General features: G+C 39.7%; 1 protein-coding gene across 5 annotated transcripts in view; it reads right to left on the reverse strand.

The window, feature by feature from the left end:
* The window catches only part of LTBP1 (latent transforming growth factor beta binding protein 1), a 406,918-nt gene that overhangs the window by 265,384 nt on the left and 123,630 nt on the right, over positions 1-17,904 (reverse strand). For 2 of the 5 annotated variants that reach the window (XM_047068909.1, XM_047068908.1), the window contains exon 4: positions 298-467. In XM_047068909.1, coding sequence (XP_046924865.1) covers positions 298-467 — 170 coding nt within the window. Of the gene's footprint in view, positions 1-297; positions 468-17,904 lie in introns of those variants that run through there. The other 3 variants (XM_047068911.1, XM_047068910.1, XM_047068913.1) reach the window with 2 other exon arrangements.

The following is a 17,904-nucleotide window of genomic DNA, read 5'->3' on the forward strand; positions in this document are numbered from 1 at the left end:
TGTATCTAAAATTAGAGCAAGTATGTGTCAGAAATGGAGCCATCTTGCAGAAACAGAATTACAGGCAGGTCACTCTAGATTCTTTGCCAATATCCAAGGAAACCGCCTTTCCTCAAAATAAAGAAACCGTGCTGCTATCTGGTTGTTCTGGGAACCAGGGAGGGTTTGTTGTTGTTTTCTTTTAAAGGACTCTTAAGTTTTATCTACTGTGACACATTAAAGCCCTCTAAACCAAACAAAATGTTTCCAAACTATGATGCTGTAACTTAAAAAAACCATTGACTGGACTATACTCACACTGAAAAGGCGCCATAACTTGACCCTGCTTGAATGTCAAAGGGAACGAACCTTCAGCGGACTGCTCTCCCGAGATCACCTTCTGGGCCGCGAAGTACTTGGGCTTCAGCACATACTCCTGGGTCTGGCCATGATGTATCATCACATTCTGTGAGGAAAGTGGTGTCACTCTGGGAAGAAACAAAGTGGGGAGAGGGAAATTAGTTATGGACTTTTGAAACCAAGAAGGAGAAAAGAAGACGTTCAATTTAGAGAGGAACGTAGATTCCATGTGAGGCTCGATTTTCCTCTTCAAATACTGTAGCGGACCACTTATAACACAAGGAACTAACCACTTACACTTAGAAACGTTAATATAAAAGAGACTCCGCTCATCTAGTCAAGAAGCATAGGCTATCTAGGCCACCACAGGTGGATTCTATCAGAAGATTTGGAGCACACAGCCTTTATGCAGAGCACGGGCCATTTATATGTAAGACAGACAAAGACACATACAGAAGCGGGTACCAACATTTACAAAGTGTATTTTCCATATACTGATAAGTAGGCAGTATTGGAAACGCAAGGAAAGGAAAGGAGGAAGAAAATACAGAAAGAGGATTATGCAAGAAGTCCCCGGCTTGATCAGTCACGCAAAATTAACTGTCAACAATCAGAGCCTGTAGAGTAACCAGTGGGACCTTCCTAATGACAGAAGAAGAGAAGGTCAATCTCTTCGAGCCTCACCTTCCTGAGCTGTAACCACAGAATCACTGTCAGACAGGCCAAAGAAAAAAATGCTTGTAAAAAAGTCGGAACACACAAAAACTGGGAAAATTTTGAATTATCTTTTGAAATTGTAATTATGGTAAGAAACACATTCAACTTTTTCTAGTTAACCTTTAAATTTTTTATGCTGTATCTCTTAACAATTAAAACTGTACTATTCAGGGGCGCCTGGGTGGCGCAGTCGGTTAAGCGTCCGACTTCAGCCAGGTCACGATCTCGCGGTCCGTGAGTTCAAGCCCCGCGTCAGGCTCTGGGCTGATGGCTCAGAGCCTGGAGCCTGTTTCCGATTCTGTGTCTCCCTCTCTCTCTGCCCCTCCCCCATTCATGCTCTGTCTCTCTCTGTCCCAAAAATAAATAAACGTTGAAAAAAAAAAATTTTTAAACTGTACTATTCAGGTTAAATGTTTTATAATTATTCATTCCTAAGAAGGGGAACAATGGTAAGAATAACGGATCACAATCTCATTTCTTCAAGACCCCACGTGAAGAACTCCGAGGACTCCCGAACACAATTACTATGTATTCACCCTCTGGTCTGACCGTTTTCTATGGCAGTTCTCTTTTGTTGCATGTAATGGAAACTGTGCTTTTTTTAAGTAGTTTTTTTAATTTAAATTCCAGTATAGTTAACCATACAGTGTTACATTGGTTCTGAGAATTTTATCCAAAAAATACAAAAACACGAATGCAAAGGGATACATGCACCCCTATGTTTATAGCAGCATTATTTACAACAGCCAAATTATGGAAACAGACCAAGTGCCCATCGACAGATGAATGGATAAAGAAGATGTGGTGTATATACACAACGGAATATCATTCAGCACGTCATGTAAACTTTAAAATAACAAGTCTTTGCCCACGTTTAATAATTCCCTGAAGGACAGAACTAAAATCATTAGCTAAGTAAGACTAATAAATAATCAGACAATGTAAAGAAGATACACCAACTCATTCCAGAAAATGCTTAACTGTACCAAAACTGCTGGGACAGAGCACTGTAGCAGCAAACGGAGTCTTTGGAAGGAGACATCTCTGGTGTCATCTTGAATTTTATCACCTGGGGCATATTAAAGCCGCCTACACCAAACAAAATATTTCTAAACTATGATACTCTAACTTAGGAAATGGTTGCCTGGGATATAATCACACTGATAAGGTACCCCCAAACCCCAAAGACTCTCCCTAATAAGGGACTGTACTAAACAAGAAGAAGAAATGACATTGTGACAGGTGAGTTTTGCCAAGACACCAAAAACACCACTACACAGTGTCTTGTCAAAAGCAGTAACAGTCTTGAATAAAGTCAGTCTATTTGAGTCTAACAATGAATGAGGTATTCTGTGGGACAAGGCATCCATGAGAAAGGAAGGAAGAGGCTGGGATTAACAATGCCTCTTACCTAGTCAGTGATCTCTATCCACCACTTTAAACCTCAGAGTTGCAGAAAAGCCTAGGAAAATCCACTTTGGACCTGAGTTTTCCCAGACACAACTCCATGGAAGGGCGCTCCCTCTATCACCAGACTAATGACTTAAATTACTAAAAGCCTAAGTAAGGCTTAATGTTGTAAACACTTTTGTTTTGATGATGTAAGTGTTGGTCTGAACTTGAAGTATGTTTGGTTGGAATACAGTAGAAAGTATAACAGCTGGACACATCTGGTGGTGAATGGTAAGAACCACAAGTCTACTCCATCAGCCTCAAGAAAAGGGGAAGCCCTTCTTCTCATCTCCGGGGCAACCCACTCCCCAGCTGTGCTGTCATCCTGTCACTACACTGTTGACACCTGCTGGCAAAAGTACAGGCTTGCTCCTATTCAGAAGAGGACAGCCTAGCATTCCAGCTGCGACCACTGCCAGCTAGGTACGACTGGGGTCTGCCTTCTAGTGGAGTTCCTCCCTTCTCTCCCCTCTGAATCAAGGAAGTGAGAGGCGGCAAGAAATCAGCAAGAAAGAAGCTGAGAGCTTATATACGAGCTCCTTTTCTCTAAACCTAACTGGAAAGTACAGAATAAACAAATAAGATGAGCTTACCGGGTCTAGAACTTGAGCAACAACCCTCAGCCATCACTGACTTAAGGAAATGAGTAATGGTAGTTAAGTCTGACTACATTGTAAGTATTCACCATGTCACAAATTGCAAATATGGAGCTACCCCTGAACCGTGCTTCCCCATTTTCCAGCTCCTTTCCTCTTCCCCAGTGCAAGTGTGTAAACACACAAGAAGAGACTGAAGCCACTCTGCACGACAGCCTCACGGAGAAGGAAGCAAAGCCATGGACAGTGATACCATGTGGGGAGAACAGAGAAAACTGTGCGCTCACTTCACAAATACACGATTGCCATCTTTTTCTCTCTTCCCTTCTTCCTCCTTTGCAGTTCATGTTCACTTTCCCTCTAATTTCATCACTCAGTTATTTCCACTCTGGACCACTTCTAAGCCCTACAAATATATATTCTCTTTAACTCTCCTTTTTTTACCCAAGTATTTCAGGAATAATCTTTCTCCCTTCATTTCAGTTGAGATATTTTCCATTCTTCCCTTCCCTCCTCCGAGGGGGCGGGGGAGAGCTTAACTATCACTAGTGAACATCAAATTTGTCAGAGCATTACAATTTTTCTAAGAGAATACTAAAATATTTGAGAAAACTAAAAATGAAAACTACAGGATCTCTGGCTCAAATGGTTTTTAAGAAAAAAAATGGTTTTTAGATATCTATCTTATCTTCCTCCAAAGATGCCCTTAAAATTATAAGGAATAAAAAAAAAAAAAAAGAAAAGAAAAGATTCAGGGTGCCTAGGTAGCTCAGTCCGTTAAGTGTCTGACTTCGGCTCAAGTCATGATCTCACCAACGGTTCATGAGTTCAAGCTCTGCATCGGACTCTGTGCTGACAGCTCGGAGCCTGGAGCCTGCTTCCGATTCCGTGTCTCCCTCTCTTTCTGCCCCTCCTCCCCTCAAAAATAAAAAACGTTAAAAAAAAAAAAAAAGGAAATATTTAAATCTAGAGTTGACATGTGGCTGTTACAAAATAGTACAGCTACACTAGTCATTAAAATATTGAAATATTCTCTTCTGATAGATACCTACTATCCCAAGACCCTTAGCACCCCTCCCAACTCCCTCCACCAGGCCCCCACAAGACATCCCTTCAATCCTGTAAATAAGGAGTTAACATTCAGCAGAAATGGATCTCTGGGTGTCCGTTCCAGCATCCCTTCTGATTAATCAATACCTGTGCTACACAGGGTACTGAATATGGTCCGTGTCACCCATTAATAAACACACAAGAGATATTTCAACAAATCTGTGGGGTTCAAAGTGGGATGAGAAACACTGCCTGTTGTAGCAGCATGTAGTTCAACGTGTAGTAAGAAGAACATTTTACTTAGAGACCATACACATCTACATAGGGATTGTGCTTTTATGTAACTAAAACAACCTTATAAAATATTTACCCTTACCATGTGTAGAATACTGATATTTTGTCCTCCAATCTATTTTTTGAACTACTACATTGATTTCATGACTTTGTGACTCCCTAATGGCTTGCAACCAGTAGGTGTAAGGGCACTGCTCAAGAACCACTGTGTGAGGGCACAGGCACAAAGGAAGCGATCTTCGCAAGGAAACACAGAGGATCTCTGGACCCGAAACCAAGTAAAGCAAAGGGTGATTTTAAAAAGTAGGGCTGTACACTGGTGTCTTCACTAGAAATCTGTATATAAAGTCAACTGTTCCCCAACTCTAGCAAACAGAGCATCCAAGTCACATTTCTACTCTTCTCAGGGAAAAAAAAAATATATGAGTATTTTCATCTAAAAGAATGGAACTATGTGGTGTAAACCACAAAACTTACTCCGCCCCTCACTCCCAGAGTAAGACCTTCTCGTTCTGGATTCTGGCTTCCCCTAGCTCAAACACTGGTCTCCTATTTCTCCCCCTAAAAAGGAGCTTGCTGGGCAACCCAGAAAACAGGGAGTTCCAGAATGATCCCAGGGTGCGGTGGGGGTGCTGGGTGGAGGGAAGGAACCACGAGAATGGAAAACAGGATTGCAATTTTGGAGACACCTGACTATATGGTATAAATGCAATTGGTAGAAAGAAAAACAGGAGAATACATTCATATCTGATGCTAGGAATACTCTCCTTCAAGAACCATGCATGAAAGCAAAGGACACATACAGAGAGAGAAATCCAAGCATCGAGTTGTATATCCATGGACAGAATATTACAAATGCTGTAACTGTCAGAAACAACCATGTTACCAACGGTGGTGATATTCGTGTACAGAATTAGCTAGAGAAGGCAGGAAAATTCTTAAAGAATAGGAGAAATGGAGGGAAGACTGGGAGAGCCACTGCCCTCACCTTATAAAATGGAGGGTCTTCAGATAACATTCATGACCTTGATAGAGAACACTGACACAAGAAAAGAGAAGTATAAATATGCTGTCAGGATATACATGAACTATGCAAATGAAATAATGATTTTGAGAGAAAGGGTGGGGAGGAGAGAAAGTAAAGCAAGCTAAATCTTCACCTCCTACAGCAAGAAGTATTTAGACAACATCTAAAAGGAAAAAATCAAGAAGCAATGGCTGGATAGAGCTAACCACCAGAAGGACCAATAGGGCCTGAGGATTAAATGTGGAAGAGTTGGAGACAAAAGGAAAAGGATTAAGTGATAATGAAGGTTTCAAGCCTGGTTGACTGGACAGGTACTTCTGTTCAAGGCCAAGGGGGAAAAGTAAGAGCAAAGAAGCAGGCTGAGTTATGGCAGTCGGAAGAAAGGGTCAGTCAGTGAGGACGAGAGTTATATTAGAGACAGACTATGGAGCAAGTCTCTGAGGGATGATTAGGGAAAGCCTCCAAGATGAGGAAAAGTGATGTTCTCGGAGGAGCCAACTTCTTCAAAGGCAAAAATGTTTTAGAAAAAGGAACACAGAACCACACAGTCTGGAGGATATCCATGCTCAGGGGTAGGGATATAAAGAGAAAATGGGAGGGGGGGGAGGGAACTGGAGAAAAACAAGAATAACATAGGTCCAGAAATGATAAATGGAAGAGAGTTTCTAGGAGGAACAGAGAGGGGACCACCTGCCAACTGCAGCACAAAAGGCAGAGAAAGGAACTGGGGAAGGCCACGCCTGGGGTGGATAGGTCACTGGCACCACCCACAGTGTGGGTTCAGTAGTGACAGGAGTGTGGCTACAGCAGGCAATACATTAGGTAGGTGGCAGGCGGTGACACATGGACAAGACGGCCCAGGAAAAACAGGCTGGAGCTTAGAGGCAGGGCTGGCCATCTGAGGACCTGAATCTGTGGAAACCTCTCTATCTTTATAAGCAGAAAGGAAACAATTGCATACAACTTCTTTCCTTAAAAGAAAGGATTAGTCACATACTGTTTATACTGCTGCCTTCATAGTGGCAATTTTTGGCACCCGTATAGACTAAGCTTTTCCATATTTCTACTAAATTCATTATTTGACCTGTGGAATGGGTGGGAGAATCTGGCAAAACACAAGCCCCTTTCCACTTAAGGAAAGCGCTCTGGACCTCACAGAAGGAAACCCCCAACAGGCCATAAAATGTTTCCCACAGAAGGCCAGTCTAACACAATCCAAGCCTTTCCCCTATGTTTAGCGTACTCAGGTTTATAATCAAGACTAAGAGAAACCAGAAGGGGAAAAAAACAGAGCTACAGGAGGAAGCCACTAAGGGTCAACCTCCAGACTTTCAGGGCCAGTTTCTCGTTACAAAATTCAAGGGCTCCTATGTGCCTCGCATGGGTGACAAGCTGTTCAAAAGCATGGGTGCGTGCTACTCACAGAAAAGGCAGTGCACTCAAGTATATAAGATGTGCCAACTACAGCTGGATGGAGGAAACGTCTTTCCTACAGAGTTCTCAAGGATGATGGGCACAGAGGGAAGGTCCAAGAAAAGACATACGGCTAGGAAGATGTCACAAGGCAGCAAAACACACATGTGAGGGGAGACTGAAGTCTGTGGCGACCCCACTCCTACAGAATTACTTTCAGACCAAAAAAGAATTAGGAGGTAAAAGGTTGCTGATGAAGAGATCAAAGGACAGCACAGACTGTCGGTATCAGGATAAGGGAGAGCTAGGGTATTCCAGAATACACACAGTTGAAGTAAAAGGAAACAAGCAAAAACAAAGTCCCAAGAATGGGAGGAAAGAAAAGAGTACACTGAAAATTTAAGTGTGGGGACAGACCATTAGGGGATTGAGATGATGAAATTAAAGAAGGTAGATATTGCAGAGGGATGGAAAATGCGTGGGAATTAAGGAAACCTCGGTGGTCATCATCAACAAACATGGAAAGCACAACCAAGTAGCTTAGGAACCAATTTTCTTTTGCCAGTGGTTCTTCACTGGGTGTGATTTGGCAATATAGGAGACATTGTCAAATGTTAAGATTCAGAGGTAAGGTGCTCACATCCCATGGGTAGAAGCCAGGGAGCTACTGAACATCCTGTAACACCCAGGACAGTCCTCTACCAGAAAGAATTATCTGGCCCTAAATGTCAACAGTACCGAAGCTGAAAAACCCTGTTTTCAACACATGCTACTATCATCAAACAAATTTAGTAGACGTGAGTAAAGACTGAATGGCCCATTGAAATGGCAACGACAAGGTGTAGGGAAGGTAAAAACTGCACGACTTGTCACGTGTGCTGTAAGCCCCATCAGGCCAGGGAAGGGGCCCTGGACTCAAGTTGCCTGGGTGGCAATCTGCAAGCGGAGTTAGCGTATCGCTGAAAATGTAATGGGATAACAATAAAAAAAAAATCATTTAGTAGAACCCCATTAGGAGCAGTACAACATACAGATGGAAATAACTTTTTGGTAAACAGCTTAGCATGGAAAGGGAGTGTGCCATAAAGAGATCGTGGAAAGATAGTTGCCAAACTGCTTCCTAAGGCAGGGGAGCCCAATCAACCAGCCATGTTTAGTTATACTAAGAAGATCATGTATGCTAGGGGCTTGACGCAAACTGTCGGGGTAAGAGACAAAAGTGAGCACTGCACCTACGATTCCCCACATCTGCCCTTTCTCCAAATGGTCCTCCACATCTGCTCTAAAGAAACATCTAACCTGAGATGTCTCACAATTGGCCCCTGAGAGCCAACCCGTGTCTCCACACAGCCGTGCTTAGGAGATATTCTTCTGAACATGACTGCTATAGGAAAACATCCAAGGAATTCTCAACTCATCTAATCCCAAGTTCCTAGAGGAGACAAAATATAATCAATGGGCTGTAATGAAGAGGAGACTTTAAGAAGAAGGGAGGAAACAGCCTCCTCTTGGAAGGTTTAATGAAATAATCCCAACACTTCGGAAACAAAACATGAAGTGGGTTGAAACCAAATGCTTGAAGAAAATGCAAATGGTCTAAACAACTCAAGTAAAAGTCAGAGGTTGTCAGACTGGTTAAAAAGCAAGACCCAACTACATGCTGCCTACAACAGACCCACTTTCAGTGTGAAGACAGACACGTTAAAAACAAAAGAATGAAAAAGATTTAACAGGTTAACAGGAATCAGAACAAAGTTGGAGTGGCTGTTAGTATTAGGCAGGGTAGATTTCACAGAAAAGAATATTATTAAGGATAAAAAGGATCATTTCATAAGGATAAAGGGTCAATTCATCAAGAGGACACATGAATCCTAAACAGCTGTGCACTTGATAACAGAGCTTCAAAATATGAGAAGCAAAAAATGATTTTTAAAAAAATCCATGAGAAGCAGATAACTTTGTTGTTTTAGTTCCTGTTTTCAACACCCGTTTAAAAAACTGACAGCACAAGTATACAGAAAATCAGTCAGGATACAGAAGACTTAAACAACACTATCAACCAGCTTAACCTAACTGACATTCATAGAACACTCCACCCAACAACAGCTGGACACATATTTTTCAAGTGCATACAGAGTATCTACCAAGATAGACCATAATCTGGGCATATAAAAAGTGTCAGTAATTTTTAAAGGAGTTGACTCATACGAACTATATTCTCTGCCATCATGAAATTAAATTAGAAATCAGTAACAAAAAGATCTCTGGAAAATCCTCTTCATATTTGTAAACTAAAAACCAAACTAGATTTGTAAACTTCAAAATAACCAAAGGATTCACAGAACTAGGAGAAACAATCCTAAAATTTGAATGGAACCACCAAAGACCCCAAATAGCCAAAGCAACCTTGAACAAGAAAAGCAAAGCTGGAGGCATTAGAACTCCAGACTCCAAGTTGTATCACAAAGCTGTACTGATCAAGACAGTATGCAGAATAGAAAACCCGGAAATGAACCCACAACCTATATATGGTCAATTAATCTTCAACAAAGCAGGAGAATATATCCAATGGGGAAAAAAAACAGTCTCTTCAACAAATGGTGCTGTGATAACTGGACAGTAATATGCAAAAGAATAAAAATGGGCCACTTTCTTATTCCATACACAAAAATAAATTCAAAATGGATTAAAGACCTAAACGTGAGACAGGAAACCGTCAAAATCCTAGAGGAGAACACAGGTAGTAACCTCTTTGACATCGGCCACAGCAACTTCTTAATAGACACGTCTCTGGAGGCAAGGGAAACAAAAGCAAAAATAAATTATTGGGACTTCATCAAAATAAAAAGCTTCTGCACAGTGAAGGAAACAATCACCAAAACTAAAAGACAACGTACACAATGGCAGAACATATTTGCAAATGACATATCTGATAAAGGGTTAGTATCCAAAATCTATAAAGAACTTCAAACCCAATACCCAAAAAATAATCCAATTAAAAAATGGACAAAAAACATGAATGGATATTTTTCCAAAGAAGACACACCCATGGACAACAGACACATGAAAAGATGCTCCACGTCACTCATCATCAGGGAAATACAAATCAAAACTACAATGAGATATCACCTCACAACTGTCAGAATGGCTAAAATTAAAAATCCAAGAAACACCAGGTGTTGGTGAGGATGCAGAGAAGGGGGAACCCTCTTGGACTGTTCGTGGAAATGTAAACTGGTACAGTCATTGTGGACAACAGTATGGAGGTTCCATAAAAAATTAAAAACAGAACTACCCTATAATCTAGCGATTGCATGACTGGGTATTTACCCAAAGGATACAAAAATACAGATTCGAAGGGGTACATACATCCTGATGTTTATAGCAACATTATCAACAATACCCAAACTATGAAGAGGGCCCAAATGTCCATCAACTAATGAATAGGTAAAGAGGATGTGGTACAGGGACACCTGGGTGACTCAGTTGGTTAAGCATCCAACCATTCATTTCGGCTCAGGCCAATGATCTCATGGTCACGAGATCAAGTCCCATGTCAGGCTCAGTGTCTGTCTGTCTCTCTCTCTGCTACCACCCCACCCCGTGCTTGTGCTCTTTCTCTCAAAATAAACAAACTTAAAAAAAAAAAAAAGATGTGGTATATATATACAATGGAAGATTACTCTGTCATAGAAAAGAATGAAATCTTGCCTTTTCCAACAACTTGGAGCTAGCAATTATTATGCTAAGCCAAATCAATCAGAGAAAGACAAATACCTTATGATTTCACTCATATGTGGAGTTTAAGAAACAGAACAAATGATCACAGGAGGGGAAAAAAGAGAGACAAACCAAGAAGCAGACTTAACTATAGAGAACAAACTGATGGCTACCAGAGGGAAGGTGGGTGGGGGGGATGGGTGAAATAGGTGATGGGGATCAAGGAGTGTAGTTGCTGTGATGAACACTGGGTGATACATGGAACTGTTGAATCACTATGTTGTACACCTGAAACTAATATTACATTGTATGATAACTAACTGGAATTTAAATAACTTAAAAAAAAAAAGATTAACAAATCCTAGGAAATCTAACACATAGCATGGTGGCTATAGTTAATATTATGGTATTTAATGGTTTAAATTTCCTAAGATGGCAAGTGTTCTCACCACAATAAAAGGTAACTTGTGAGTTAATAGATGTTAATTAGCTTGACTGTATAATTATTTCACAACATGTGAGCATATAAAACCATCACATTACAGACCTTAAGTATATATAACTTTTGTCAACTGTAAAAAAAAAAAAAAATAACCAAAGAATCAAACAAGAAATCAAAAGGAAAATTAAACGTTATTTTGAACTGGAAAATGAAACACAACCTATGCAAACTTATGGGATGCTGCTAAACCACTATCAAGGAGTAAATCTGTAGGGCTAAATACCTGCATTAGAAATGAAGGTCTCCAATCAATGACTCACCTTCCACATAGACAGAAACTAGGAAAAAAATGAAGCTCATAATGGAAAGGAAATGAAATAAAGGGCAGGTCAGAAATTAATGAAATACAGAAATAGAAATCATTAAGACCAAAAGCTGTTTCTTTGAGATCAGTGAAACCGATAAAACTCTAGCTAGATGGATTTAAAAAAAAAAAAAAAAAAAGACACAAATTGTCACTATCAGAAATGGGAAGGGTGATATCACTATAGACCCAGAAGGTCAAAGGACTAATGCCACAATTTGAAGAAGCCCTCATTACCCAAAGATGAAACAATTTTAGCACTGGTAAGAAAAAGAGATGATTTGAAATATTTCATATACTATATGTTTATCCATTCATTAAAAAAAAATCATACGTCACCTTTGGAAAATGCTAATCAACTCATTTCAAAACTACTCAATGAAATGCTAGAATCAAGTATATTATGCCCTCATGTGAAGGGTAATTTTATGTATCAACGTGGAGGGTATTTTTGGATGAGATTAATGCTTAAGTCACTGAGTAAACAGATGGCCCTTCAAAATGTGGGTAAGTTGAAGGCCTCCGTGGCTAAAAGCAAACTCTTAGCAGCAGATGGTCTTTGAATTTTATCTGCACCACTGGTTCTCCTGGGTCCACACCTGCTGACCCACGCCAAACATCTGGATTCACCAGCCCCCATAATCACGTATGTCAATTCCTCATAAATAAATCTCTATTATACATACACACAGCTTATTGGGTCTTTTCCTCTGGAGAAGCCTAATATACTCACCACCTTTGCTATACAAACAACCTCAACCAAATAACTGAGGAAAGGAAGTAAAAAAGGAACAGAATTAAAACACCAATGCTTGCAACCCCTTATTAAAAGGAGGCTCTGATCATCAATGGCTGCTAACATCACAAAGAGAGACAACATATAACCCTGGATGGAAGAGCATGACCCTACTTATGAACTAGTCCAATCAAAAATCAAACTTGGGGGGGGGGGGCGGGGCGCCTGGGTGGCTCAGTCGGGTAAGTGTCTTCATGGTCTTCAGCTTATGTCATGATCTCACGGTTCATGAGTTCGAGCCCTGAGTTGGGCTCTGTGCTGACAGCTCAGAGCCTGGAGCCTGTTTCGGATTCTGTGTCTCCCTCTCTCTGCCCCTCCCTGACTCATGGTCTGTCTCTGTCAAAAATAAATAAACATTAAAAAAAAAATCAAACTCGGGGTACCTGGGTGGCTCAGTCAGTTGAGGGTCCAACTTCGGTTCAGGTCATGATCTCACAGTTTGTGAGTTCAAGACCCACATCAGGCTCACTGCTGTCAGCGCACAGCCTGCTTCAGATTCTCTGTCCCCCTCTCTCTGCCCCCACCATGCTTGTGCACTCTCTCAAAACTAAACACTAAAAAAAAAGCAAACAAAAATCAAACTCAAAGCTGACCAAGTCTCTAGATCTACATTCACAGGAAATTCAGTAGGACAGAGTACATGTTAATATCACAGGTAAAAACCAGCAAAATCTATAGTTTCTGCAAGAAATTTTAAGGAAAAAGAAGGGAAAGGTACTCAGAGACTAAAAGATTTGAGACAGGTGAGCCTGTGTTGGAATGGATGAACACTATTTTGATCCTGATTTGAACAAGTAAGGAGTTAAGCATTTATGAAACATTTAAGGAAATTTAGATACCTGGATTTTTAATGATATTATTTGTTTTGGGTAGGCTAATAGTCTTGTGGCAATTTATTAAGAGCCTGTATCTCTTACAGATACATGCTGAAACATTTATAGACTGGTTTCAAAATAATCAGAGGGAGGCAAAGAAGCAGATTTGAGTAAAAACAAAACAAATGACTTTGAGTTGTAAAGCATGAAAGCTAGTGGAGGGATATTTTGAGGTTTCTTTATACTATTTTCTCTATTATTTTTGTGATTAAGCTATTCTATAAAAGTTTACAAAATACAAATATCCTACAACAATCTTTTGTGATTTTTTTTTTAAACCTGCATCAAATCACGTGTTTACAAGTACTCTGAAAAGGAGAAACACTATATGGGTAAGATAGCATTATTACTTACTCACAAAAAGAGAAAAGGAAACTGATAAACAGCAAGAGGAAAAAAGGACGAAAAAGAAAATTCCAGCAATGCACATCCTCTCTTTCTTTCTATTGTTAACTATTGAAGCTACATGCTAATGAGACAGATACCTGTCTGCCAAGAATGAGGTAACTACTCAACAGCCCTGAAAACCCAGAAGACTAAAATCATCAAAACCTTGAACTAGAGTAAGTTATTTAGCAAGTAACCATGGAAGGAAATATTGTTAATAACTAAAGTCCTTGGTTTGGTCAAAAAATGAGCTACTATATTTGGTTACTTGGGACAGTGTCCCTGAACACAAACTAAAAAGGAATTGCAGTCATCCATTTATCTCAACTGAAAGAGGCCAGAGGAAACCTAACTAAATACAATCCCAAAAAATTCCAAAATATAAACAAAAATTAAGGCTTCTACCCTACTGGGGACTGCCAACTCCAAGTCTTTTAAATCAAATTTTAGGAACCAAATCCTGACTCTACCACTTACCATGGGAAAGAAGAGGAAAATTACCTCAACTTCCTCAATGCAATCTAAGGGGAATAATATGCACCTTATAAAGTTAATGTGAAGACAAACACGAAATGTGGTTTCTTCTGAAATGTGTGGAAATACCTAGCACAGTACCCAACGCACACACAAGGACGTTTGATTCCTTCTCCTCCACCAAAAAGGAGGACAGCACAAAAACAGAATTTCACCCCTCCGATAATATTAGAGTTCATGTTCAGAAATTACACAAATGTATAGTTAAGAGAAAAGCAGTATTTGTTTCAAAGTTTTATTGTAAGTAACTTCAGAATTTTTTTTCAGTTTTTTTTTTTTTTTTTTTTTAAGAGTTTGGAACATATAGTCCCATTCACAGCAACCAGAGGGTCAAGGTTCATACTGATACACTCACACAAAGGAAAGCTTCCCAGGAGTTTGCAATAGTCAAGAAATCCAGGACTAGAGCTGCTGTGAAATACAGTTTGGCCACTGCTCAAAAAAAAAAAAAAAAAAAAACTAAACACTGAATTACTGTATGACCTAGCAATTCCGCTCCCAGGTGTAAACCCAAAACAACTGAAGGCAAGGACTCAAACAGGTAATTGTACACCAATGTTCATTCATTATAATCAAGTACTCGTCATTCATAATAGTCAAAAGGGTAAAACCAACCCAAGACATGTCCTATGACAGATGGATGGATAAACAAATCATGATGAATACATACAATGGAATGTAATCCAACTCTTCAAAGGAATTAAGTTCTGATACATGCTATAATGTGGATGAACCTGGAAAATGTTATGCTAAGTGAAATAAGTCAGATTTCAAAAAAGGACACATTTTGTGCAATTCCACTTTTATTAGGTACCTAGAATGGGCAAATTTATAGTCACAGAATGAACAGGGGTAGGGATGGAAGTCTTTAATAGGTATAAAGTTTCTGGCTTGGGGTAATGAAAGTTTTGGAAACAGTGGTGATGGTTGCACAACACTGTGAACGTAATTAATGCTAATGAACTGCACACTTAAAATGACTGAACTGGTAAATTTTACTATCTGTTTTACAATTTAAAAAATCTACATAATAAAGATCCCAGATCCATTAAAAAAAAAACCACACACACAAATAGCACTTCCTTTAGAGAGAAAGGGAGAAGGCAGGTTTCTTAGCCCCTGACCTCCAGCCTCCAAGATTTCTGGATAATACAGAGTAAGGTTTGTTCATATCACCAAATTCCAAGTACCTGTTCTGTCCTCTTTTAGCCAACTATTTAAGACACTAATTCTAAAGGTGCCTGGGTGGCTCGGTTGGTTGAGCATCTAACTCTTAATTTCAGGTCAGGTCACAATCTCACAGTTCATGAGATCAAGCCCTGAGTTGGGGATTCTCTCCTCCCTCCCCCCCCCCCCCGCCCCTCCCCTACTCATGTGTGCATGTGCTCTCTCTTAAAGTAAATAAACAACCTTAAAGAAAAAACACTAATTCTATAGTCATGACTAGGTACATGGTTCTATCCCCCATATTATCACTTCTATCTATTTTCCCTCCTTTTTAACACTCTTCACTTGGACAGCCACTCCTTGAACCACATGGAGATTTCAGTCTCTTCAGACCTTAATGCCTTATAGTCTCCAATGACCCTCTCTTTACCGCAATGAAGGAATCAACATCCCTTTTGCCCGACATGGGAAATACCCACATCCACTTGCCTGGGAAGCCTTTCATACCCAATTAAGCTCATTCTCCAAATTCTTCCCCCCAGCATTGTTGTATCTGTTATATTTATGTGAATTCTTTAGTCAACTCTCCATCATGGGCCCTAATGGCAGCAAGAACAGACATTCATGGTTTTTGGTTTGGGATGCTAACTTCATACACTCCCTCTCATTACCTGTAAACCTAGAAAACCACAACAAATAGTGGGAACATGTCAAACAACGCTGTTCTTTCACTATTTCCCCCCTTCCTAACCAACGTCTTCCTTACATTGAGCTCTGATAGGCATCTAGAGAGTGTCAAAGATGGATACAATGGGTACAAGGATCCAAGAGCTCACCTCAGTGTTTAAGATGGAGGATGGATCAACAGCACTGAATCAGATTTGGGAAATTAAAATCATACTTCTTTTTTTTTTTTTTTTTTTTTTTTTTAATTTATTTATTTTTTTTTTATTTTTTTTTTTAAATTTTTTTTTTTTCAACGTTTATTTATTTTTGGGACAGAGAGAGACAGAGCATGAACGGGGGAGGGGCAGAGAGAGGGAGACACAGAATCAGAAACAGGCTCCAGGCTCTGAGCCATCAGCCCAGAGCCCGACGCGGGGCTCGAACTCACGGACCGCGAGATCGTGACCTGGCTGAAGTCGGACGCCTAACCGACTGCGCCACCCAGGCGCCCCTAAAATCATACTTCTGCCTGTGCCACTGAATCTCTGCGAGCCAAGAGTCAATCAGGGTCCTGTCTCAGCTTCCTCATCCATAAAACAGAGGGATCTAGGAGACAACCTCCCAAGTCCCCCAGCTCTGAAATTCAGTTATAAACACATCAACAACTTTAATTCCAAAACTGTTCTCTAGTCACATTAAGAAATATTTCATATGGGATATATTTGTTTTTAACGTAGTATGCATAACTAGGATGAGAATCTCTCGAGGTTTTATTTCCCCATTCAAGTTACATAAAAAAGAAAATTCTTTCAATTTTTAAGGTGAATGCAATAAATTCTGTTTTCCCCAAATGGCCTTGTTTTTTTCTATTACAATTGCTGCTAAACTAGGTCACCTAAGTAATAAATATTGAAAGCATTTAACCAAATTCAAACATCTGTTCCAATCCTCTTTTAGGGCTTGATCCAGCTGAAACAAAATATCCACTGCCCTACAGGACCTGCAAGATCCACACTATTGGAAATGTTGTGGTTTTTCTCCTAAAGCCAATATACCTGGTGAAAAAAATATATATATGACTATTTCAACATGTCTGGAGAGTACGACAGTACATGAGAAGCAGCAAAATCCCACCAAGTAAATCATGCCACAATGGATCTTCCTGTGCTGGGACAAAAGAACTCCTAAACTTCAGTTGGTAGGTATCCAACTGAAGGCTTGGCTTGGTTAGGTCTATTCAGAGAATGTGGTGAAGGAAGTACCTCTCCAGCTCCTGTATACACTACGAGAGCTTTGCTCTGAAGTAGCTGCCTCATTTTCCATTGGAAATTGTAAGCCAGTAACTCAAATTTGACTTTGGGTTTATAAAATAAAATTCGTTTGTATATAAAAAAGACACTTTTATAAAGTTATTAAATACATGATCAGAAAAAGTTACCTGCAATGCACATATAAAATAAGGGTATATTAGATGCACAAGTCTCTTTTAAAGTAATGACAAAACACATTTGTTCCAACAGGAACGAAACAAAAGCCAGGAGGAAAATGGACAAAGGACATGAACAGGCAATTTACTGAAGAGTGAATCTAAAACATTGTGGCATCCCAACCACACCAGTGATATAAACTTAAAATTGCTTTCGACATCTACTTGGCTATTTTTTTCAAATTACTGAAATTTAGAGGGAAAAAATGACAGAATTCCTGCTGACAGAACTATAAAGTGGGAAGAGGATACTCTGCACATCACTGGTAGAAATATGAATTGTAACAGAATTTGGGAATCAATCTAGAAGAACCTAAATTCAAAATGAACATTCCTTCATCATCTAAAAATGCCTGAATCATATGAAAGAGCTCAGAAAAAACAGGAAAAAAAAAAAAGAACATTCCCAGTGACCTAGTAATCACATTCTTTATGATTTACTTAAAGGAAACAAAAACCTACTATGTAAGGATATACTTAACATGTTTACTGAATCACAAATAAAGAAAAACAGCAAAAAAAAAAAAAAATACTAGAAACAAACTGCCCATTAGTTGAATAGTCTAATAAATCAGCACA

Source organism: Lynx rufus, unplaced genomic scaffold (assembly GCF_022079265.1).
Source record: "Lynx rufus isolate CCGP_SWC_20201006 ecotype Redwood Valley unplaced genomic scaffold, mLynRuf1.p SCAF_8, whole genome shotgun sequence".
Classification (NCBI taxonomy): Eukaryota; Metazoa; Chordata; class Mammalia; order Carnivora; family Felidae; genus Lynx; species Lynx rufus.